Raw genomic sequence first — 26,629 nt, forward strand, 5'->3', positions numbered from 1 at the left:
AAAGCCTCTTGTTGCACAAAAACACTTAGAAATGTGACACATTATTAGTTATTAGTTTACATTTCTCAAAAACTGTCTGTCCGATCTCTGATATTTTCTGACATTTCTGAGATATGTTGTCACTTAATTACCATGCCTCAAATTATTCCAAATAGATCCCAAATACCTGATGTTGTTACAACATACTCTTTAAAGTCTTGAACAATAGTTTTCTTTAAGCACTGAATGCTTTAGCAATGGAATTTAAGGTATGGGCAGGTCGAATCATTTGAAGTCATGTGGTCCAGTTTCTCTGGAATTTCCATAAGTACCAAATCAACTACATACAGTAGATGGAGTTATGAAATAAATGAAGTTTGAGAGAAAGACCATGTTTGAAAGCTTTACTAGTCAAGCCGAAGTCTCTGTAGCACAGTGAACACCCCATAATACTGAACAGGCTTTAAACCATTCCTGCTGGTAGACTTCAGTGTGGAGCTTTTAGCCGTAAGCAACCAAGCAAGAAAAAAAGTTTTCAGACATACATCCCCTTCCAGTTCCACAATCACACCTCACACCACCTTACGTTAAAGACCTCATCTGCTGCTTGCACAATTCTCCATTTCTACAAACCTCATGTCACACCCACTGCGTTCCTGGTGCTCCCATAGGGAAAGGAATTCGGATTCAAGGCTCCAAAACTCTTTACTTCTGTCTCTCTGTCAGTGTTTCTTTCTCATTTTCTTTACAGCCGAACTTATAACTTATAAATGAATTCTGGGACTTAGTGTAGGAAATGGTTCTGAAGAAAGATAAAAACAAAAAATCCAAGCAATGAAAAATACCCTGATTCTTATTTCCTGATTCTTATTTAACTCTCACAGGCAACTCATTTACAGCACTGAGATATTTTGGTTCCAGAGTGATTTAAAATTTAAACACATTTTGAAACCAAATCATTCAAATTAAAATTAGAACATTTTAATTTCTTGGCTTTTAGGATGGATATGCTTTAGCTCCAAGCCTTATTACATCTCCACTCAGAGGAAGACCTGGACTGAGAGCAGACAGGACTGCAGAGGGAGAGGAGCAGACCTGATGATCATAAACAGCAAAGAGGAGCAGGTACATATGCATAGTTAAGCATTAGTTATAATGCAGCTTTAAAGGATATGTGTGTGCAGATTATGGAACCAACACACTGAGTACATTTAGTTTCTTGATTACACTCACATTAGCACTGTGCTAATCAGGTTTCTGACACCTCAACAGGAGTTTGTGGAAAATTTGAGCAAGAGCAAGAATTATGGATTTTATATTGGTCTGAGTGACCTTGATAATGAAGGAGTGTTTAAATGGGTGGATGGAACATCACTGACCACTGCGTAAGAGATTATACATTAATATACATTACACAGGATTGTACATTGTTCATTGGGATTTTATTAATTTACTCTTGTGTCCAGTGCAATAGACCTTTTCTCTGTTGTTTCAGGTACTGGTCATCTGGAAATGGTTTCTCAGATAGTGAGGACTGTGTGGTAAACAGGTTTAAGGGACATGATGAATGGTTTGACAGACCATGCACAGAAACTTACTACTGGATCTGTAAATAACTCGTCTCCAGTAACAGCATAAGACCATCATTACAATTACACACATACACATACAGCAACTGTAGCCATACTATTGCATTTATGATTGTTTTATGAGTAAAAATGTATTATCGCCTTTGCAAAAAAAAATATATATATATATATATATATATATATACACGTCTTAAGTCTTAGGCACATGCACAGAAAGATGACTTCTAAAATAATGAAATTAAATGTTTCTACCTTAAAAAATGCCATAAAAAGCAGTAAATGAATGAAACAAAGTCAATATTTGGTGTGACGACATTTTTTTGCGTTTAAAAAATTATTAGCCTCAGGTACAGTGTGCAGTTTTATAAGGAAATGAGCTGTAAGTGTTACTGAGCATCGCAGAAGCAGCCACAGTTCCTCTGGAGACTTTCTTCTTATTTTTGCAGCAAAACCCAGCAGCCTTCATTACGTTTTTTTGTCTGAAAAGTGTCTCTTATGTAATTTGCTGCTTTCTTTTCCAACATACAGACATTTTCTGTAACATTTAATTTTGTGCTGGATAACTAATGTTTTTAAAATTGAAAATTGAAAATGCTTGATAACGTAATGTCTTGATAACATAGACGTCATAAAATAAAAATCAATAACAAAGTTTATACTAAAAAAATACTATAAAGTACTGTATATATTAACAAAGCCCCATGTGTCACAATTATTGGCACCTCTAGAATTTTTTATGAAGCAAATGCATTTCTATTTTTATGCATTTTATATTTTTTTTAGAATTGAATTGGGCATTTGCATTTATATTTACATTTTCCAGTTTACCTGAGTGTTTAGGAACTCTTAAAGAGGTTGCCCATTCCTGTTTCCCTGGGATATAAATATGAGGAGACAGAGGCCAAAATCAATTATTCGTCTACATGGCGAAGATTCGAGAAATGAAATAAAATGTGTTGACCTTCATAAACCATGCAATAACTATAAAATGAAATACATGCCTGAAAATGCCCAATGCTTCTGCATCTGACTGTAACAAAAAAAGCACAGTTTTCATTTTTAGAATGATTTTTGCTTTCAAATAAAGTCAAGATGAATTTTTATATTTCAAATGTGTGTACTTTCCATTTGCCTGTGTACTGTTTGCAAATGTAAAAGCCCTGAAAAGGGAGGTATTAGTGTAAAAGATGCACGGACACAACTTTCCTCAGCTCACGTGTATAATGAGTGGAAGAAAAGCGACGTGCCCTTCAGCATACCGCAGCAGTTTAGAGCTCCCTCTACTGGATCTGAATTACAGTATGTAGTGCACATTATTCCACCTGTCACATACTCCCCATCAAAAATAGATGTTGTCCTCAACATCATTATCTCTGAACTACACTCATCAAATATGACAAAACATGTCCAAACATTTGTTACAGGCTGGAACTCTTTTGTTAGATTCAGTTCCTTTCTCCGTCCCATGTTGCAGGTAATTTACAGACTGGAACTCTTTTAGTACATTCTTTTTTTTTTTTTTTTTTTTTTTTTTATCTGAGTCCATTGAGCACACTTGTTCATGTCACATGTCTGCCGATATGTGAGAACTGTTCACAGTACATATACATATCTTCGAAATCAAGCACAGTCAATGTAATAAAGTCTTCTACTGTGCATTGTTTACAACATTTTTAGAACTTGGCTTTATTTTAAGCTACTAGGTATGTGTGATGGGTGTAAAGTTTCAATGTCTATGTAATAAACAAAAACTTAGCTTTGCTGTAAGTCCATGGGTGTCCAATATATTAAAGAGTCCAAGGCAGAATCATTCTAAGTTCCATACAGATATAGATGCTGATTATAGCATGGCTGCACTGACTGTATCCAAGCTTGAGGCCTTGTATAAGGGGGCAGTGCGGCAAGACTGTAGCAGGACGGTCTTCCAATTGTGTCATATCTGAGGATTTTTGGTGGCCTACGGAGTCTCTGGGGCCGCTGAGGCCTCATGTCCATCTCCCTTCCCTGGCTGACATCCACCGTGGGCAGTGATGCTTGTTCCTTTTCAGTATCATGTGGGTTTGTGACCTGAACATCCCAGTTTTCCAAAGGGTTGTCATCATCACTCTCTAGCTGGGGCGGTTCCACTGCGGGTGTACTGAGGTCAGATGGGATCACATCATGTTCAGTGTCAGGTATCTCTCTCGCTGGCTCCAGTGTCAGGGCGACAGGTTGATGTGGCATATTTACGAAGTAATAATCATCCTCATCCTCCTCATCTGAGCCCTCTCTGGCTTTGTTAGTCTCTGTTGTTTTCCTTTTTTGTTTTGCAGGCAGGCACACCTCAGTTTCCAGAGGTAGGTAATCACATGGTAAAAGAAGGTTTCTGTGTAAAATCCTGGACTTTCCTTTCCCATGCTCAGGCCTCAGCTCGTAGATGGGGACATCCTCTCCTACTTGTCAGACTACAGTATGAATGGTGTCTTCCCAGTGATTCCTTAGTTTTCCAGGTCCCCCTCGAGGGGTCATGTTTCGCACCAATACACGGTCACCTGGGTACAACACTGAACTCCTCACCTTGCCATCATATATCCTCTTATTTCTTTGGGCAGATTTTTGTGCATTCTCTCGAGCAACAGCATATGCCTCCTGCATTCCTTGCTTCCACTGTTCAACATAGTCACGGTGACTATGGCTCCCTGCTTCAGTGGGCACGTTAAACATCATATCAACAGGTAGCCTTGGAGAGCATCCGTACAGTAAGTAAAATGGGGAGAAACCTGTTACCTCTGTACGTGTGCAGTTATAAGCGAATATGAGCTTATTCAGGGAGTCCTTCCAGTTCAGCTTGTCTCTGTCAGTGAGGGTCTTAAGCATTTGCATTAGTGTTCGATTGAAACGTTCTACCTGTCCATTCCCCTGTGGATGGTAAGGGGTTGTTCTTGATCCGGCTACGCTGCAGTACTTGCTCAGTTGTGAGAAGAGCTGATTTTCAAATTCACCTCCTTGGTCGTGGTGAATGCGTGCGGGGAATCCAAATTTCAGAGCGTAATCATTGAATATTCTGTCTGCCACTATTTTTCCAGACTTTGATGTTGTGGGGTACGCCTGTGCAAAGCGCGTGAAATGATCTACAATAACCAATATATATTCATAGCCGCCTTTGCACCTATCAAGGTGTAGGAAGTCCACTGACACAAGTTGGAATGGCTGTGTAGTGATGATATTTGTGAGAGGAGCCCTAGTCTCGCGGCTAGGTTTCTTCTGTTTTAGACAAACACAGGTCATGACATATCGTTCAATTTCTCGCTGCATGTATGGCCAAAAGAAGCGGTCTCTCATCAGTGATACTGTCCTGTCAGCACCTTGGTGCCCCATTTGATCGTGAAGCTCCTTTAATACAGTGGTTCTATGTTTGTCAGGCAACACCAGTTGTTTCCTGTGAGCTGTCTTTCTCCACAAGATTCCATTCTCATCTGTCTCCAGTTTTTCCCATTCACGGACAAGACAAACACTCGGCGCGCTAAAGTTTTTTAATTCTTTACGCAATGGCCTCACTCCCAACAACTTACTCTGCAGAACCAGCCCAATATGTCTGTCATCTTTCTGATCTTGTTGAATCTGTGCTGATGTTAATGAGACAATGGTAGTGTCTGTGGTATCAAGTACACCATTGACAGAGATGGCCATTGACCATGAGGCATTCGACTCTTGCTGTGTTTCTACCGCCTGCACAGTTGCTCCCACTGCATCGTAAGACATCTCCTCCGTGCACTCATTCATTAACTTCTCTACATCAACTGGCATTCTAGACAGACTATCAGCATCAATGTTCTCTTTGCCAGGACGGTATTTAATGGTAAAGTTGAAATCAGCTAGTTCGGCTACCCATCTGCTTCCTGTAGCATTCAATTTAGCAGTGGACAAGACGTAAGTCAAGGGGTTGTTGTCACTGTAAACTGTGAAAAAGGGGGCATAGTACAAATAGTCACGGAATCTTTCTGTAACGGCCCATTTAAGAGCGAGGAATTCCAATTTACCTGAATGAAGGTGATAGTTTTTTTCTGATGCTGACAGTGTCCGAGACCCATATGCAATTACACACAGTTTCCCATTTTGTTTCTGATATAACACGGCACCAAGCCCCTTGTTGGATGCATCTGTGTGGAGAGTGAATGGCTGGGAGAAGTCTGGGAATGCCAGGACAGGGGGTTGAACCAGACAGTTTATCAGTTGTTCCAGGATTTGTTGGTGTGAGTCTGTCCAATCAATTGGTGTGTGAGATGGCACCACTTTTGCGTTTCTCTTTGTGTGCAACTTCCTCCCCTTAGGCCGTGAGCTTACTTCTTGATCAGGACCCTTTGTTAGCTCATAAAGGGGGCTGGCAATGCAAGAAAAGTCCTTAATGTACTGGCGATAGTAGCTCAACAGTCCCAGAATCTGCCTCAACTCACCAACTGTTTTTGGATTTTTGTCTTTCAGAACCCTTATGGCAGCTGTGTCAGCAGGATCCATTTTATTCCCTTCTGCCGATACTATTCTCCCCAGGTAGCGGATTTCGCTTTTGAATAACTCACATTTACTTGGTTTTAATTTGATTCCACACTGTCTCAATCTCTGCAATACTTTTTTTACATCACTGACATGACTTTCAAATGTTTTACTGAACACTAACGTATCATCCAGATATGGGACACAAATTTTGTCTCTGAAGCCTTCTAAACACTCCTCCATGCAGCGCTGAAAGGCTGCTGGAGCATTCATAAGCCCGAATGGGATCCTGGTCCATTCGTACAGTCCCCACGGTGTCACAAAAGCTGTCAGATGTTTACTGTCTTTTTCCATGAACCCTTGATGGTATGCCTTCCCTTGATCTAACAGTGAAAACATAGTGTTTCCTCCAAGGCCATCCATGATATCCTGGACTCTGGGGATCGGCTGTCTGTCAGGGTGAGTCTTACGGTTTAGCTCCCTGTAATCTATGCACAGACGCAAAGAGCCACATTTTTTTCGTACACAAACAACAGGTGATGCATAGGAAGAGTGGGATTTCTCTATCCATCCCTGTGTGATTAGGTCTCTCAGATAATCTTTCATTTCCTCATATAATGGCTTAGGCACTGACATGTAGGTCCGGACTACTGGCTCTGGGTCTTTTAATGAAATTTTCAACTGAAGTTTCTCAATACAACCTATGTCATTATCTGATCGAGAGAAGGAGCTTGACTCCTCCCTCAACATCTCACGTACTATTTTTCTCTGGCTCTCATCTAGGTGACTTAGATCAATGGGGGGGTCCCAGAGCTCTGTACTATTTTCCTGACGTTCAGTATGTTGGGTCTGAATGCTATTTATATCAGCAGGTGAGTGTGTTTCCTTAGCTGAGCTAAGCGGGTACACAGATGTGACTGATTGTACTGTACCAATCACTACCTTTCCTGTCAACATGATGTCATGGTCAGTGGGGTTTTGTACACTCAGAATGATGTTTGGCTGTGCCCCTTGCCTCACCTGAATCAACGTGTCACAGAACTCAAGTCCCTCTGGCCACTGGGGGTTACTATCAGGCTCAAAGATTAATGTAGTATCTTCTTTAAAGGGTCCGCCACAGATTCTACACTCTACTTGGACAGCACTATGACTCGGTATGGTTACCTTCTGGCTGGCTGTTCTTACCAAATACTCACTTGTTCTTTCAACACTCACTGCTTTAATAAATGCCTTAGCTTTCCTTCTCTTTAGGTTAGGAAAAGCTGTTTTCACTGTTTTTATCAGTTTCTCTTCGTCTACATTGTTTGTCTGGTTCTTTTGGCTGTTGATAACAACACGTTCAATGACATTGAAGCCAATAATAGGACATGGCTGTTGACTGCCTCTCATTACAAGCATGGGAACCTGAAACTCATCAGCACCACCAGCTAGCCTAAAAGTCACTTCTACCCACCCAACATACGGCATCGCCGTACCATTAGCTGCCTCAACCTGCAAGGGGTCATTTGGGTCAACTATCTCTGCTATGTCTCTCAACTCAATGTCTGGGAGATTGCTAGTTTTCCACACCTCATCGACTGCGGACACCTGTGAGCCAGTATCCCACAGTACCTGGGTTTTCTTTCCTTGTAGGTAGCAGAGGACAAGACATTTTTTCCCCACAAGTTCAGTCACTGTACAATGTTCCTTTGTCACAATATATCTCTTTTTGTCAGTCATCATCTTACATGACTGTGTTTGTTCTGTTCTCTTCTCATCTTGTGTGAACAGTTTACAGGTTTTCTTATGTTCTGGCCAATGACTAACCTGACATTCCCTGGAGCAATAGCGTGTTGTTTTGCACACTGAACACTGTTGAAGCATCTTATGTCTCTCAATTTCTCCACAGCTGGTACATTTTTGGGACACTTTGACTGCCCCGGTGACTCCCTGTCCCTCGGGGGCAACCGTTCCTCGTTTAAAGGGGTCCCTCTTTCAGCACTAGGGAGTCCTCTGTAGCCCCTACAGCCCGCACGGAAATGTTCGCTACTCCCACATCTGTAGCAGTGCTGGCAGTATTCATCTCCTCACTGCTGGCACGCAAAACATCTTGGTCGTGGGCGTGGCATTGGGTATCTCTGTGGTGCGAATCTCTGCTGACACTGGGCAGTCCGTGCCAACCTTGAACCACTCATAGCTTGGTACTCTTGCACAGGTCCACTTGGATGATGAAAAGCTGTGGCTCCCTCTTTATTCCAGGCCATGAACTGAGGCTGAGAATAGCATGAATGGTGGGCTGCCCCATAATCAGTCTCTTTGCCAACAGGGAGACAGGGCTTAGGAGCAATCTCTGTTTTATGAATGGACTCTCTAATTTGTGATACTTCTGCCTTGAGATCCTTTAACAGTACTATATCTGCTTTGATTTCCTTTAGGTCGGACAACACATCTGGGGGAAGTGTAGTAATGGTTTGTTGAGCTGTGAATTTCTTGTCTCCATTTATGTCGCTAGACTGAATTGCGTGGACCGCAGGATGCCGCTGTGGTGCGATCTGCCTCTTTTTATCTTGCCTCTCTTTCTCATTAGCACATGCCATATTGAGCCTCTCCAAGAGTAACTCATCGGAGGTAGTTGGTTGCAACAGGTAAGGCTGGAGATCAGTTTTAATGTTGTCATTTTGCAAGCCTGTGAGTATAGTGTGCATGAACATGCTCTGCACTAGTGCAGGGTCATACTTTAGACTAGATTCTGCTTCCTGCGATGCAAACAGTATTTTTTGTCTTAAATCCATCGCTCTGATTAAGAAGTTCTGTGGGGTCTCTCTACTGCCCTGGACCTCTGTAGTGAGCTGTTTGTATAGCTCAGTTGCACTACGTTCTTGATAGTGTGAGCGGAGGATCCTTCTAAGAGTAGGCAGAGACAGATCGCTTTTACCTTCCAGATAACTGCGTAGTTGGAGTCCGGGTACAATAGCTCTGATAACAGCGTCCACTATTTCTGATTCAGGGTAACCTTTACTCAACCCATTCTCAATTTGGCGGGCCAGGCTGGAGAAGGTAAGCCTGTCCTTTTGTCCAGGTTCACCAATTTGGCCTGAGATTTTATAGTCTTTTCGCCATGGTGGACTGTTAGCAGAAGCTGGGGCTGTGTGAACTGGTACAGATTGATTGCTTACCATATGCTTTCTGTTAGTCAGTTTCTGCATTTCAGTTTCCTTCTGTTGCACGATAAGTTTTAGCTGCCCTAATTCTCTCTTCAATTTCTCCTGTTCATCACTATCTTTTGTGTTTTCTGGCATACTATTTATGTTATGATCTTGCAAGGTTTTTATCATGTCCATTAAGCTTAACAGTTCTGACATGCCCTCATCTTCAAGTTCACTCAGCTCTTCGCGTTCAACATGTCGGATAATATGCGAGACAAGGGCATTACAAGTCTTGTCAGCTATCTTGTCTCGACTTGTTCCTGAAATTTCAAGGAAGTCACTTATTTGCATCAACTGGTCTATGGTCAGTTGGAAAAGAGTTCCTTTAATCTCAAACTGCAGGTTTTCAATTTCTGGACCCATTCTGGCAGGTGAGCGAAAACATAAAAATGGAGTGTGTTTTGCCTGTTACCATGGACTTTTGCTGCCCCCCTAGTTGACACTCTGCGCCTCAGGATGCACGCTTTCCTTGACTAGACTTTCACTTCAACTGTGGCTGCGCTTTCTACTACCTGGGATACTTTTATGGGATGATCGATGTGGGGGCTCCCTCTAATGCAGGATACCAGCCTCACTTCTCTCATCCCAGCGGTGCCTCCAAATGTAAAAGCCCTGAAAAGGGAGGTAGTAGTGTAAAAGATGCACGGACACAACTTTCCTCAGCTCATGTGTATAATGAGTGGAAGAAAAGCGACGTGCCCTTCAGCATACCGCAGCAGTTTAGAGCTCCCTCTACTGGATCTGAATTACAGTATGTAGTGCACATTATTCCACCTGTCACACATACAATGTTTTAAATACATCTAAAGTGATATTTATAAGATATTAGGGAATTGCATGCCAATGATCATGGCACATACTTCTGCATTGTGTATATATAGTGCTTGTGAATAGCTTTATTTAAATATCCTTAAATAATGTAGTGCCTTCTTTGTTTTGCACTTATTGTACTGCCATCCAATGATAAAGTAAATAAAATATTGAATTAGTGTATGATTATTATTATTATTATTATTATTATTATTATTATTATTATTATTGTATAGAGGTATACACAAATTTAGAGTTTTATAAAATTCACTGCAAGCCGTATTTTCCCTGTCATTGCAATCAGTATACTTTGGAATATTTGCTCAAGTTGAAGATACTCAAGGAACCAGACAACTCAGTGTGAACTTTGATCCTGAGCTTTATTTTGCTGAGAGAGAGGTAGTTTAATCAGAATTAAATAAATAAAGAAATAATAAAATGAGCAAATGCATCAATAAATATATAACTGAATCAATGCATTGTGAAATAATTCAAGAAATAAATCATACTGCACTTATTATTAGAAAATATTATTTCATCAAACTCTTTTTCACAAAAAACATTGTCAGATTTTGGTTCAATGTTAATTCCATAACATCTTTTTTTTTTTTTTTTGAAAATGCCCTTTTTCATTTCATAATGCCCTTTTTCTTTTCCATAATAAAATGTTTATTCCCTGCTGACAATTTTTATTTTGTTGTAAAACCATCAAATTTCCACCATCTTATTAAGATCATGATAAAAGCCATGATACAGCCATCATATTAAAACCATGAAAAGTCCACATGTGAAAAGTGTGTGAAACATAACAAGATAAACATAACATAATAAAATTGTGTTATTGAGTGCAAACTCCTCTGTCCTGAAGACTTTCCTATGGCTTAAAACTCACTGACTGTTACATAGTGTTGACACTGGAGACTCCTTCCATAAATGTTAAATAAACAGAAATCTCATAATGGAAAACTTCACCATATCAACAATTATACATTCTCCTTTGTTAAATAACAACACATTTCAACCTGTTTATCTGTTTATTATTAGCCCTAGATTATGTAGATCACATGCCATACAAGTAAACTGTTACTATAGTAACTATATCATATTAGACACACATAGTATTGCATCAGAGCCATCATTGTATCATTTGAATGATCTTTATTAATTTTTCTAACCAATAAAAGTAACTATACCCCTGTACATTGTTGTTGTCCTGTTTGTGCAACCTTCTCCCGCATCTTCTTCTGCAACAAGCTCCTGTAACACTCTCACATACGTTGTGTAGCGCTTCACCTCCTGCTCCATATAAGCTAAAGATAAAGTACCATCCCAAAGAGGCAATGTCAGATAGTAATCTATATGTTCTGAAACCCTCTGTAACTGGTCCTTGTGGTACTCGAGCTGCTGCTCTAGAGACAGAGTGGTGAGGAATGAAGGTAGGACCTGAGGGTGATGTGTCTTGATGCTGTGTGAAGCAGAAGTGAGTGGAGGAGCAGAGTAACGGGCGGCGATGCGGTTAATGATCGCAACCCATGATGTCTGCTCTACTTCACTCTCAGCCTGGAAGTAGAAGAATCTGGAGACTGCGGTCTTGAGGCACAGCACATGGGGCCTCTTTTTGTAATCTACAGGGTATGCCATGGCATGATGCAGTCTAATGGCATTCTTGTTGTCTGCCTCGCACAAGTCAGATGTGTCTTTTTGTAAATGCAGAACCATGCCTTTTAGAACTGCAGTAAACGGCTTCCATGCTCTCTGGCACTTTTTGGTTTTTCTCCCGTTCTCATCTGTAACTCTTTTGCAGATGAGATTTCCTGTTTTGTGGACAGTAGCGGTAGGGTTGTTGTCAGTCCCAAATGATGACTTACAGCCAGAATCCTCTGGTATCGATGTTTCCTTTCTGCCCACAGACCGACATCTAGTTTTAACTCTGAACGCTTTAAGCGGCTTCGTTTTGATCGATTTATAGATGTTCTTCAAATGTTTCAGAGGATACTGAAAGTCGCAACTCGCACTACTGAGGTTTGCTAGAAATTCTTCACAAGTCATTTTCCTCCCTTTGTGACTGCCATTAAGATCAGCATTCAGTATGATCATGGCCCAACTCAGGTTGTACACTGCAGTCTGTAAGCCGAGCGGTTGTCCAGTACACATAAGGTACCAATGAGAGAAGTGTGTTATAAGGAGATGCTGAATCTCAAGTTCATCCTCTGGCCAAAGCACTTTGAGGAAAGATCGGAGAGCCTCGTTCAGAGACATCGACCCAAACTTAAAGTACGTCACGTACGCTTTCACTGTTACCTCGGCTAATTCCAGATCCTCACTCAGCTCCCGGATAGTCTTCGGACATCTGAACTCCTCCTGGTGGTAGAGCTGCCTGGCAAGGGTCTGCCCTTTCAAACGGGTTTCTTTGTTCGTCAAAACGCAGAGTTTCACTTGCTGCATTTTACCACAGATGTTCTCATGGAAGTCTCTCTCAACTTCTTCCTGTTTTGGTAATTCGGTTGCAGCATCTCCCTGCTCCGTTGTTCCAGATCCAACTTCTTCCTGCTCCATTGCTCCAGGCGCAACTTCTTCCTGCTCCGCTGCTCCAGACGCAGCATCTTCCTGCTCCGTTGCTCCAGGCGCAGCATCTTCCTGCTCCGTTGCTCCAGGCGCAGCATCTTCCTGCTCGGTTGCTCCAGGCGCAGCATCTTCCTGCTCGGTTGCTGCAGGCGCAGCATCTTCCTGCTCCGTTGCTGCAGACGCAACTTCATCCTGCTCCGCAACTTCTTCCTCTTCTGTTGCTCCGGCCGCAACTTCTTCCTCTTCATCACTGTCTGGCGTTGTTAGCCAGTTTTTAAGCACTGATGGCAGAAAATAATAAAACTTCTCCATCGTTTAGTCCGTCGTTCTGCAGTGAGACTGTAGTAAGAAATCAGCTGTAAATAAGAAAGAAGGCTCGTGCTGTGTGTAGCCTCTTTAATATAAGCGTCCCCTTTGTGACGTCACACACATGTCACAGTCCCATGGCGCCGCCCCAAATCGAACCATTCGATGACGTCATAGCGGGGTGCTCGAGCGAGCATTTGGAACAGTCCCCGAGACTTCACCACAATCCCGCACGCTGCCCGCGGTGTTCTCGCGAGGCAGAGAGTCACGTGGTCACGGTGTCACGCCTCTCAGTGTGGACTGTTGCTATGAGCTACGAGCTGAAAACAATTAGACACAATCGGCTGCAGTGCGATGAGCAGCGAAAACTTCAGCTTCATTTTCCCTTTTCACAGAGGGATGAAGTTTATTATCATTTCGTCAATGCCTTCAGCAAAAAAACATCAAAATAAATTCAGATGATGTGCAATGGTGAAAGCAGCTGTGTGCATGCAGCAGCTGTGTATAAAATCTTGTGTATGTGGATTAGAGACATTAATCAGCTCATTATCTCAATCAGACAATTGATCCTACTGGGTTTAATGGCTTCTCTTTAAACTGTGACCTGCACTCTCAGAAATAAAGGCACCAAACTGTCCTTTTCCTTGTTGCTGAATCTGAGAGCTATTTCTGTGTAATGCTGCAAATATCATCATCATCATCATCTTCATCATCTCCATCATCATCATCATCATCATGCATTTGATTATGGCAGTTTGATTTAATTTACTAGTTTCATGGACAAACCTGTTATGGAAATAAATCCCACTAAAGACATTTTTTTGAGTAGCTGCTGTTATTACTAGACATGACACACTCTCAAGGTCTGTTTAATAAAAAATAGAAAAATGATGAAATGAAAAAGGGCATTATGAAATAAAATTAGGCTTTTTCAGTGGGAGGCATTTTGAAAGATAATAAATATTTTATAATATAATATTTTATAATAATTATTATAAAAGTATTAAATTATTTCACAAAATATGGACTTTTTATATATATTTATTGCTGCATTCTTTATAATCATAGGCATATTTATTTATTAATTTTGAGTAAACATGTTGTAAATAATGGGCGTGGTTTCTGCACAGCACAATGTAAGGAGCACCATAACCCTGTAAGGGCTCTTCACATCCAACACCTGTCTGGAGGGATGTGGAGCTCAGGGATTGTGGTCTACTCAAAGTCATACTGCCCCCTGCTGTTCATCTAAATGTAGTGAAAAGTCCATCCAAGCATAAAACCCCACCATGGCACCCTGTCTTTCATGACTGAATCCCAAATGCACAGTGCTGTTACTGTATTTATGACTTGGAGGTGAGGTATGTAGCTGATTCCTTATTTGGGGGCATCAATAGTTGAAAGGTTACCACCAGTGACTGTATATGTGGTTGGAAGTCAGAACAGGGATTCAAAAGTGAAGCCAAAATGTCTCTGAGGCCCTCTAGTTTTTTGGGGATAATGTTCAGTTGACCTTCATCTCCCCCAGTATTTTTCCTTATGATAAATGCATTTAGTAGGAGTTATTTGATGACAGTTAAAAGGGCGTGGTTGATGAGGTCATTGACAGTTTTTAGTGAGATTACATTTAACATCTTTTTCTGTAGTAAGGCCATGTCTTGTTCTTTAGTTAGCTGTTAGCTGTAACAGACCCTCAGCAGGGAGTTCTTTGTGGAATCACAGAAGTTGTGTAACTCTTCTGTTTGTTCTTTACAGCTGGCATTTGCTTTGTCATATCCTATACTACTTTAAATATAAATATAATATGATATATAATAACATCGTAACATTAGTCCACTGAGCCCAAGTGCAGCTTTTAATTAGCAAAGTGAAATCCACAATACAAATAAAGACTTGCCTTGACTTGAACAGACTTGACTTGACTTGACTTGAACAGACTGCAGGTTACAACATCAATACACGATCCGAGACAATGGCTACATGAGGGCTTTATACACCAATCAAGGACACATGACTTAATCAACCAATCAGAACAAGACACATGAAACCAAGGAAACAATCAGAACATGACACAAAGACAAGGATAACACATGACAAGATCACAGGAGGGGCAAGGAACACATGGGAAATGGAGTCCAGAAAGCAATGGCAAGAGTCCAGGGTGGAGTGCCCTCTAGTGGAGTTCATGGGCACTCCAGCTGGCGATCGTAACAAACATATAGTATAATATAATCTAATTATCAACAGTCATGAAAACCTTTTTTCATTTGTTTTACCAGAAAAACAAATGTGTTATGCTGCACATGTTAATTATGTTGATTCATTGTATATATCACACAAAAACAGATGACAGTTTCATTGTTCAAATTCAAATAGTTCAAATATTAAACAGATTTGTCATCATTATTGTTTATAAAGGAGTTAGAGACCATATATACATTAGAATACAATGGAATTATGTAAATGTTTCATGTCTGCAGTGTTTGAAACCCCCAGTCATGTCCCAGGGTCAATTTGACCAAGAAAAGACCCCTAATGGGAGCAAAAAGTGACTTATATATATATATATATATATATATATATATATGTGTGTGTGTGTGTGTGTGTGTGTGTGTGTGTATATATTCATGGGGAGGAGCTATGTCTAATATAATACGTAATATCTAATATGTTTAACAATTTAAAACACCATCTAGTCTAGGCTCTGTCTATTCTGCTAGTCTTACTGTGTTCAGTGACCACTACTGCAGAAGTGAATACAGTTCAGTGACATCTTATTCAGTGAAACTCAGCTTTCAGTTCAGTGAGCTTTCACCCGGTGGTCAGTACTGCACTGTTCACTCATTTCCTGTTCAGCTCTCCTTTATACCAAATCATCCATATTAAAGGCAAAACACAATCAACACTCTCATTTGTGTCCAACATGATAAAATCAAGCTTCCTGAAATGTGGCTCATATGGTCATGTGATCTTCTGTACACTTTGTGCCACTGGCTAAAAATAATAAGAGACCAAGACACAGTTACAGCAATGTAGAAGTGGGCAGAAAATCGCTCTTCCAAAAGTAAGTCCAAAAAAAGTTATAATAATAATAATAATAATACATTTTATTTATAGAGCGCTTTGCGAGATACTCAAAGATGCTTTTACAGAACAGAATTACAGTTGGTAATTGGTAAAATACAGTTGGTAAAATTACATAAGTTTACATACCCCTTGCCGAATCTGCAAAATGTTAATAATTACAAAAAAATAAGAGGGATCATAAAAATTGCATTGTGCTTTTTATTTAGTACCGAATAAGCTAGTTCACATAGCAGATGTTTACATATAATCCACAAGATACAATAATAACTGAATTTTCACAAATTAACCAGTTTTTGTGAAAGTGTGTGTTACCTGGATGATCAACTGCTGTTTTTATGTTTTGTGATAGTTGTTCATCTTTTGATAGTTGTTAAATTTTTTAACTGGTTCATTTGTGTAAATTCAGTTATTATTTTGTCTTGTGGACTATATAAAAACATCTGCTATGTGAAAAAGCTTATTCAGGGCAGTATTTAAAAAAATAATTATTAATATTTTGCAAGGTGTATGTAAACTTATGACCCCAACTGTAAGTTTTATCTTCTTTTTAAATCCACACAAGCTTTATGAATGTTACACAGAATCATTCAAGCTACCTGATAGCTGCTATTGTGAGAATAAATGGGAAAGAAGTACAGCCTCAAGCTTCACATTCACAATTTCAGCTATTGACCTTCATGTGCTCAGTTAAATATTTTCATCTCACAAATCCCGACTACAGGGTGGTTACAGGGATAATCAGCCCAGGTCGATATGTTAGATTTAGCCTTGCTATAACCTGTTATAGCACAGTCCTCATTGTTGTAATCATTGGGTTCTCCGTCCCACCAGAACCTGAAAACACAGACAGAATCAGAATGTCTGTTATTTAACATCTGAAGCATCAGACTGAGAGAAAAACTGCATCATGAGTAAATTTCAGTTCAGTGATGTCTTACGCAGTGGTCAGTGGTTTATCGTCCACCCATTTAAATTCCCGCTCTGTCTCTCTGTCAGTCAGACCAATCCAAGCTTCAGTACTGCCAGTATAATTACTGATGAACTCCTGTAATTGTAATAGCACAATATGAATATAGATACTCACTTATTCTCTCTCTCTCTCTCTCTCTCTCTCTCTCTCTTTCTCACCTGTTCCTCTCTGCTGTTTATGATCACCAGGTCTGCTCCTCTCTCTCTGCAGTACTTTCTGCTCTCATTCCAGCTCTTCTTTTCAGTAGAAATGTTGTAAATGCTCGATCTGAAAACTCTCCATCCTTTTTTAGAGTATTTATATAAATATTGATGTATTCATTTGATAACATAATTTATTCATAATGCTTCAGAGATGATTTGATTTCCATCACTGTCTTTAAATCATGTTGCCTAATTTCAAGTGTATATAACTATCATTCTTAATAACTTTACCTAGTATAAATCAAGGCAAGACAACACAATGTAGAAATGAATGTTTTTTTTATCTCATCAGTAATATTTTAAGATTTTTGGATGAATTGAATTTATAACATGTCTTCTCTTAAATGTTACTAATAAAAATATTAGAGCAGGAAATGATTAGTTTCACATTTTAAACCACACCACATTGTGTTTTTATTACCACATAAAAAAAACAAAAAAAACCCAGGTTTCTTGTTGCCAGTGAGGCGCACACAAAAGAACTAATATCATTAACCAGGGTTGCCAGGTTTTCAGCTAAATTTCCAGTGCAACTACATCTCAAAATCCACGCAAAAGTTTTTTAAACTAGCCTAACTAGCCTAACTAGCCTAATGTGGTGTAAAAAAAACCTCATCCTATGCGCTCCTCCTCCCCTGAGTATGGTGCATCATGATTCCTGCCCCAAAGAGCCGCTATTATTACTTGTTGTAGTTCCCATTTTGACCACTAGGTGCAATAAATAAAACTATGAAGGTATTTTGGGAATTAACTATGGAGGTATTTTCTTGATTAAACAATAAAGAAATGGTTTTGCAGCAAAATATTTTGTAAAAGGATTTCTCACGAGAGTGTCATCACAAAAACAATACATTTTTGGTTTTATTAAATAAACAAATTTATGCATATTTAATTAGATGCAGTCTTATTTTTCCTAAATCAATGTAATTGAAAAAGTTCCACTATCAAAAAAAGAAAAAATAAATCTGTAAGAGCAATCAACTGCCAAAGATTAACTGTGAAATCTATTATTTATTTATTTATTTATAGATTTTTTTTAATCCTATTCACCTGTAGCATCTTGCCTTAAAAATGAATGAAATAATTTCTGGTGTAGATGCGAGTATTTAACATTTCACATAAACACAGTATTCACCTACCAAGTTTTGAAATTGCACTGTGCAGTTCGGAGTTCTCCATCAGGTTGTTGTATCTGGTCTGTAGCTGGTCTTTTTCTGTACTCACGTTATTGAATTTGATCCACAGCACCGTGATGCCAGTCAGTAGGAGAACACACAGCAGCAGCACACACACTGTGGTCAGTTTGTAACATCTGCTCCATGTTTCTCCTAGAGATGAATGAACACAGATGCACACTTATTATCTTTTAAGCTTATCACTTGTCACACTGTACAAAATGAAAAACCCAAATAAAATTCTATAACAGACTGTGCGAGAACTGTGTTCTCCATGTAAAGATCCTCTAACGATAGACCTACAAGTAAAGAAAATGACTATGTTCCCTCTTACGATTTCTGCTGTAACATGAAGATGGAAAGGTCAGAGTTTAGCATCACCAGCATGAATCCATGAATCCAAACTGCCCTGTGTGAACAGTTCAGGCTGGTGGTGGCGGTGTAACGGTGTGGGGAATGTTTTCTTAGCACACATCGGGGCCTTTAATTGCCAGTTGAGCATTGTTTGAATGCCACAGCCTATTTGAGTATGATCATGAGAAAACAAGGAAATGAAAGTATTGTCTTTCTTTCTTTCTCATTTCGTTTCCTTCCTCATTTTAATGGCAGATATCTACCTTAAGCAATCCAGTACTTCTACAATGTACTTCTCCTTTTCCTTACTTCTTAAAACTATAAGAAATGGAGTGGTTATTTCATAACATCTCATAGTACATATTGGGATGCATATGATTTGTTTTGGTGATGCACTGATTTGGTGATCTGCTTTATATTCAACCATTGTAAAGATATTTTAAATAACATGTGCTGTTACATCTGAATGGCATATCAATGCAATTAAAAATGAACAAATTTCATATTCAGGTTTTTTTCTTTTAATTTATTACATTTAGCATTTTACATTTTCTTTTTTTTTTTTTTACAGTATACCTAGCTTACTTTTGTTTCATTTGCTTACATAACCACATACAAAGCAAATAATGTGATAACACAGAGAGAGAGAGAGAGAGAGAGAGAGAGAGAGAGAGAGAGAGAGAGAGAGAATATGAATGCATTTCTTAATATTTAACAAAAATTGTTAATTGTTTTTTAAAGAGAATGACATTTTTTAAAAAATCAATTTGCTTATGTTAACAGTTAACAGCTATAAACAGTCATTCCCTCACTTTCTCTTGACTTCAAAAAGAAAGAAAATTGCAGCTAGACATGTTACCAAGAAACCGTAAAGCAAAATGTAATTTATTCTTTGATACTAATGTTTGGAAAACTCAAAGTTGCAGTGTTACGTATGACTGTGACAAAGCGCAGACACTGGCGATTCCTTCCAAAAATATGTTAAATAAATGTTTACTGACAGAAAACCTTACCATATCAACAAGTAGACATTTTTATTTGTTAAATACCAACATGTTTTTAATCCATTTATTTACTCTTAGATTATGTGGAGCAGTGAATGTATTGCCTTCTGACCAATCACAAGAGCTGTACTATAATATTCATTCATTGACTCTAGTCTTAATGTTTTGCAACCCGAGTGTTTCATTTCTTACACATCACTATGCAATATACACTTTAAAACCTGCGTACCTGTGTGTTCAGTCTGTAGGCTTTTCTCTTTTCTCGTGGCTTCTGTTTCTTCTTTATGGTCATGACCTCTAACAGTGTCTGCACTGTCATAGATTTCCACTACTATTTCTCTGTGCTCTCCTCTTTTCTCAGTGTAGTTCACATACTCAGAATCTAGCTCAGACATCTCTGATCTCTAAAAGACTGAAGTACTGTGTCTCTGCCTGCATCCATCAACCTCCGCTTTGTGTGTATAGGTTGTAACAACACAGGCCACTTATTGCGCTGGTGAATAGTGAAATCATAATTGTGTAATGCTGTTAAATGAGGAAGTCATCAGGCGTCAGCAGAACTCAATTCCAACTGTATAATTCCAGAAGAATTGTTCGTGTATTATTGGGTACAGGATTGTCATTGATGTTATGTCAGCACCGGAGTAGGCCCTGAACTCCAATTCCCAGAATCCTTCACAGCCTCAGAACATATTCTGAGTCTCATTCTCGTCACCCACATCCACTATCACATATACCTTCACCTGATTACTGATCTCACACACACCTGGATTCAGTCTGCACACACACACACATACACACAGTGTGAAGTTTCTCTCTGAGTTCATGCACAGTGAAACTAAGTCTTCCATTCTGGTTTTGTCTTTGTTTGCTGATCACCTGATTCATGCCTGTTTCTCACCCTGCTTTTGATTGACTTATTGGATCAGCTTACTTCTTGGTCCCAAGTCTGCCTTCATTTGCAACCATCTCTGCTCGATTGTAATCGCTGACAAAATGGTGTGGTATAAGAGGAACAAAACATGTCAGGATGTGCTATAAATGTTAAATAATGAACTTTGATGTGATATGTGTAACTCCACTTTGAGCCAGGCCACATCACATTTCCCTCTTGTTGATTATTTTGCTATAACCGCATGCCCCTAAGTATTTCATTTCTTATGTAATATTATATAACTATTTACAAAAAAGGAAACAGTTAGGATTGGTGTTATCAAGTGAGGAATAATGAGGTGATTGAGCTTATTTTACTGCTTTGTCAATATATAACCGTAGCACAAGACATGACTCTCTGATGCAATTCATTGCTTAACCTCAGTTCTGCTGGAGACTTCCTTATTTAGTAGCAACGCTAAAGGCAACAGGGGCTTAGGAAACAATAATAACCAAGCAGGGAAAAAAGGCAAAAGGGACGGCTTAAATACACAGAACGGCAACAAGACACAGGTGAAAGCAATGACACCAATTACAACAAAGATAAACTAAGGCAGGGTGACATCTAGTGGAGAAAAAAACATAACACAACAAAAAAACAGAAAAAAGGACCAAAACTCTGACACAAAGTGCTGCTTTACATAGATAGACTGAGAGTCCATCTTCATTTTTGAGTATTTTTGTTTTAAATAAAAAGATGTCTTCTGATTATGTAATAATGTTTAAGGAGAGAGGAGGATACATAGAGAGGGTGGTGCAACTCTATGGGAGTAGTGCAGATCCCAAAACAGAGACAGAGGACAGCAAAACAAAGGGAAATCTAAAAACATGACACAAAATTTTAACATTTGACCTAATGAAAGAAGGTGAGATAAATTGTGTGATGAACTAAAATGAGAACGAATAATGTATGTAATGCAACATACAGTATCTATCATAAATTGAAGATTAATCAGAAATCTATTGATGTATATCAATAATAATTGTCATGGATTATTTCCAGGCATTATTTAAGGTAACTGACATATCATTGTGAAATAATTTTATATATAGCTTTTAATCTACATGTATATACACTGATCAGCCATAAAATTAAAACCACTGACAGGTGAAGTGAATAACATTGAATGTCTCGTTACAATGGCACCTTTCAAGGGGTGGGATGTATTAGGCAGCAAGTGAACAGTAATTTCTTGAAGTAGATGTGCTGGATGCAGGAAAAATGGGCAATTGTAAGGATCTGAGCGCATTTGACAAGGGCCAAATTGTGATGGCTAGATGACTGGGTCAGAGCATCTCCAGAACAGCAGGTCTTGTCGCTATCAGTTTGTAGATTTAAACGGTGACCACTCAGCACGTTATCGAGTAGAATATGGCGTTCCGCAGGGTTCAGTCTTAGGCCCACTGCTTTTCACGTTATACATGCTCCCTTTAGGTAACATAATCCGCAAACATAATATTAGCTTCCATTGTTATGCTGATGACACACAGTTATACGTCTCAGCTAGGCCAGATGAGAATAGCCAGTTAAAGAAAGTTGAGGCATGTGCGATAGACATAAGAGACTGGATGCTAAGCAACTTTCTCCTGCTAAACCCAGAAAAAACAGAGGTTCTGGTACTGGGACCACAAGCCGCTAGAAGTAAGTTTAGAGATCACACTGTTACTTTAGATGGTCTCTCTGTTTCAAGTAGTCTAACAGTAAAAGATCTCGGTGTGATTATAGACTCTAATCTCTCATTTGAGGCGCATGTAGATAATGTAAGCAGGTTAGCATTTTTCCACCTCAGAAATATCGCTAAGATTAGAAATATACTTTCGCTAAGTGATGCTGAAAAACTAGTCATGCATTTATCACGTCCAGATTAGATTACTGTAACGCTTTACTATCTGGATGCTCGTCTAGATGCATAAATAAGCTTCAGATAGTTCAGAACGCAGCAGCGAGGGTCCTGACTAGGACTAGGAAGTAAGAGCATATCACGCCAGTCTTATCTACATCTACACTGGCTCCCAGTAAGATTCCGCATCGATTTTAAAATATTACTCCTAACCTATAAAGCATTAAACGGTCTCGCTCCGCAGTATTTAAGCGATATGTTAGTACCTTACGTTCCGCCACGCCTACTTCGCTCTAAGGATACAGGCTGTCTATCAGTACCACGCATTGCCAAAACCACGGCAGGGGGCAGAGCTTTCTCTTACCAAGCCCCAAAATTATGGAATAGTCTCCCAGTTAATGTACGTGAAGCAGACACGGTCTCAGTGTTTAAGTCGAGGTTGAAGACTTATTTATTTAACCTAGCATTTAGCGACTAGTGTTTTTATCAAAGGAGTAGATCTGGGGGACTCGTGGATGTTGAGTTTTATCTCCACACGGTGACTGTGAGTGTACCTAACCACTTTCCTTCTCCTTCTGCCGAGCTACACTCCTGAGCTGCCGGTGATCCAGACCTCCCCCCCTTCACTCTGGACCTGTCCACCGGCAATGCTTCATACTGCCACGAAAACGCTTCAGCTGTTTTCCATGGACTACACCAACACACATTGTGCTCACACACACGCACACTACAGTGTAAACCCATATGAGGATGGGTTCTCTGTTGAGCCTGGTTCCTCTCAAGGTTTCTTCCTATCACCATCTCAGGGAGCTTTTCCTTGCCACCGTCGCCCTGCTTGCTCATCAGAGACGGCACACACTCACACTTCACTTTACTTTTGTTTGTGTAAAGCTGCTTTGAGACAATGACCTTTGTAAAAAGCGCTATACAAATAAAAATGAATTGAATTGAATTGTGGGGTGTTCCCAGAAAGCAGTGGTTAGTACCTACCAAAAGTGGTCCAAGGAAGGACAACCGGTGAATCAGCAACAGGGCCATGGACACCCAACGCTCACTGATGTACATGGGGAGTGTAGGCTAGGCTGTCTGGTCCGATCCCACAGAAGAGCTACTGTAGCACAAATTGCTTAGAAAGTTCATGCTGGCTGTGATAGAAAGATGCCAGAACACAGTGCATCTCAGCTTGCTGCGTATGGGGCTGTGTAGCTGCAGACCTGTCAGAGTGCCCATGCTGACCCCTGTCCACCACTAAAAGCACCTGCTGTTGTTGTTAATTCATGCATTTGTTTTATGAACATCAGATCTGGATCACAGAGCAATGGGAGAAGGTGGCCTGGTCTGATGAATCATGTTTTCTTTTACATCATGTGGACAGCCAAGTGCGTGTGTATCACTTACCTGGGGAAGAGATGGCACCAGGATGCACAACAGAGTAATACCCATTTCAATGAGATTGAAGCTTATTATCTGCTATTTAACACTAATCCTGTAGATGGCACAGAGCCAGCAGTGATAGCAAGGCCTCTGGTTCTGGCAAGGGTCAAAAGGCAAAGCAATTGAAGAAAACGCCAGAACATTTAACACACTAATCTGTGTCCGGGTTTTCTATCACTCTGTCAGTTACCCCAGCCCAGGCAACCCTGCGTGAGGCCGGTAACAAATGCAATCTAGAACTATAAATAATGCACATACTAGAGTCACATTAATAAATGAATCAATTAGGATGCATGTACATATGTCTTAATTTAATACAAAACTGCATTTTGTTTCTAAATCTTTTGGCTTTCCATAGTCACAGCTCTAGCTCACTGTCTCAGAACATGCCATGAGGAAGACTCTGAGGTGAGTGAACAGCAGAAAGGCAGCGGGCCCAGACAATATCCCCAGAATGGTTCTAAAAACCTAGCCCTACTGCTCACCACTATTTTCAACCTGTCCCTGACAGTCTGTTGTCCCTACATGCTTTAAGAGATCCACTTTTATCCCTGTACCCAAGACATCCATTCCAGCTGAGCTGAACAATTACCGTTCAGTGGCTCTGACCTCTGTGGTGACTTATCAAAGACCTCATCCGCTCCTGTCTCTCCAGGACACTAGACCCACTCCAGTTCACTTACTGATCAAACAGAATGATGCTAGCCTTCAGGACATCTACACCAGGCGGTGCAGGTCCAGAGCAGCAAAGATCTTCAAGGATCCCACACACCCCTACAACAACAGACTATTCCGGTGACTTTGGTCTAGGAAAACTATTTTCAAGCTCAGGAGTGGTCCAGAGAATCGGTCCCCAGTCCCCATGGAAAAGGTGGTCTGGGTTATGCTTTAATCAAACTGCAGCACAGTCCATGAGGTGTGGAATCTGTCTATGCTTGGAGTCCTCATGCTGAGTAACATAATTGGTTCAATTTGTCATGTTACCACTTTTGTGATGCTGGGGAAAGAGTTGTTATGGTTAATTTATATACTGATATATAAAACCAGGCATTCATAGGACTGGGGCACTGTAATTATTCACTTTTGGCCCAAATAGAAGAGACAGAAAACCCCACAGTTAAAAGCACAGCTTAAAAGGAACAAGCAAATTTAAGAAAGGGGAAATGGGCCTTTCAGTAGAAAGACACATTTTCATTAGTTCGCTCTTGACTCACAGTGATGGTAATGCCAAGTAGCACACAAAGGAAGCACTGTTCGTCCTGTTCCTTTGGCCCAAAGGAAAATAATAGTAATAAAAAGCAAACAGACAAACATAGTGCACGCCTTTTTGCAAGCCTGAGTGCACAAAAGTGATGTATGGATTGCGCAATTCTCGATTCGATCGATAACAGAAGGAATGTGAACGCAAACCTGCAATTATGAGCATATTATATATCGTTCTTATTATGCCGTTGATGAGGCCTCATGATATAATACATTGGTCAACACTACTTTTTTTATTGGTGAGCTACTGATAGATATGGGAACAAATACTACCAACCTAGAGAGAACAACATTAATAAATGTTATCAAAGCTATTGAAGTGGCCTTTGCAGGCAGCAGCAATTAACGTAAAGCGTGTGTGTGTGCGTTTGTGTGTGTGTGGGTATGTACCTGAGGTTGTAGTTTTCGAATGGGTTCTGGTCACCCGAGTCTCCAGAACATCTTCATTCACATAGATAGCTTCGTATGTGTCCTTTAAGTCAGCTGATCTGTTGTCTGCTGAAGTTCTTGAGTTCGCATAAACATTTCCAGTCATGTCTATTTCTGTTTTCCCTGATCAGCCTTCATTCTGTGTAATGTGCAGGTCTGTTTTGTCTCCGCTGCAGCTCGCACAGAGTAACTCTGTATATGTGCTGTTGTTGAACATATATGTCTGTGCTCTGTTGTCTGGAAAGGAAGTAGAGAGCCACATAAACCACAGACAGTGCTTTCAGAAGCCCATCTCTGTACATGCTCACTTTAGTGTCTATGTGTATTTACACTGAGGTGTGCATATGGTCCCTGTTTGAGAATGAGATTTCACTTCTCTTTACAGGTTCTGATTCTTTATGCCTGGTTGTGCATGTTCTGTTAATGTTGATGTCCTGCATCTCTGGATAAAGGCCTTTATCAGAATCACCTAATCATCTCCTCTCTTTCTGCTAGACTTCTTTAACTCAGAGATGATCACGTTCAGAGTTCTAGATCAGCTAGAGTTCATTTGTTACATTTTATGTATTTCTGATGGTGAGCATTCACCCCTGTGCTGTTTGCTTAATGTCAGTGAGCCAGTTAAAACTATGGTAAAAAAAAAAAGAAAACTGAAACTCAGTGTGGTTTCCTTTGTAATATGCAACTCCCCCAACACACACACACACACACACACACACACACACACACATAGAGCGGAAATCCAGTGATACATTGTAAATTATGACCAGCAAAGGGCTCAGAGGGGACAGTTAACATTAATAATGAATAAAACATAACAGGGTGTGCTGCTATAGGGAAATAATCAATGAAACTTGATGAATGTCAGTTGAAAACCCATCAGTCTGTCCCCTTTGAGTAGCCAATGATGCCACATCCATTTTATGATAGACTTTTATAGTCAACTCAGCAAAAACTCAAAAAAAAAAAAATCCAATCACACAGGTTTCATTTCAGGGATGTCTATATTCTGAGATCATTGCTCCATTTTAA

At 39.9% G+C, this 26,629-nt stretch overlaps 2 protein-coding genes across 3 annotated transcripts in view; one reads left to right on the plus strand and one right to left on the minus strand.

Annotated features, from left to right (window-relative positions):
- LOC117596819 (CD209 antigen-like) overlaps nucleotides 1-26,629 on the plus strand; it is a 39,997-nt gene that overhangs the window by 9,495 nt on the left and 3,873 nt on the right. The gene's annotated exons all lie outside the window — the stretch shown is intronic.
- LOC117596816 (C-type lectin domain family 4 member E) lies at nucleotides 15,991-25,802 on the minus strand. Of its 2 annotated transcripts, none has more exons than XM_053230865.1 (5): nucleotides 25,559-25,802; nucleotides 18,304-18,492; nucleotides 17,120-17,244; nucleotides 16,930-17,036; nucleotides 15,991-16,825 (listed from the first exon to the last, which is right to left on the minus strand). In XM_053230865.1, the coding sequence occupies exons 1-5, from the start codon at nucleotides 25,701-25,703 to the stop codon at nucleotides 16,675-16,677; spliced, it is 717 nt and encodes a 238-aa protein (XP_053086840.1). In that variant the 5' UTR covers nucleotides 25,704-25,802; the 3' UTR covers nucleotides 15,991-16,674. The 2 variants fall into 2 exon arrangements, with proteins under 2 accessions (XP_053086840.1, XP_053086839.1); XM_053230864.1 differs by lacking the exon at nucleotides 25,559-25,802 and adding an exon at nucleotides 19,927-20,212.

Source organism: Pangasianodon hypophthalmus, chromosome 28 (assembly GCF_027358585.1).
Source record: "Pangasianodon hypophthalmus isolate fPanHyp1 chromosome 28, fPanHyp1.pri, whole genome shotgun sequence".
Taxonomy (NCBI): Eukaryota; Metazoa; Chordata; class Actinopteri; order Siluriformes; family Pangasiidae; genus Pangasianodon; species Pangasianodon hypophthalmus.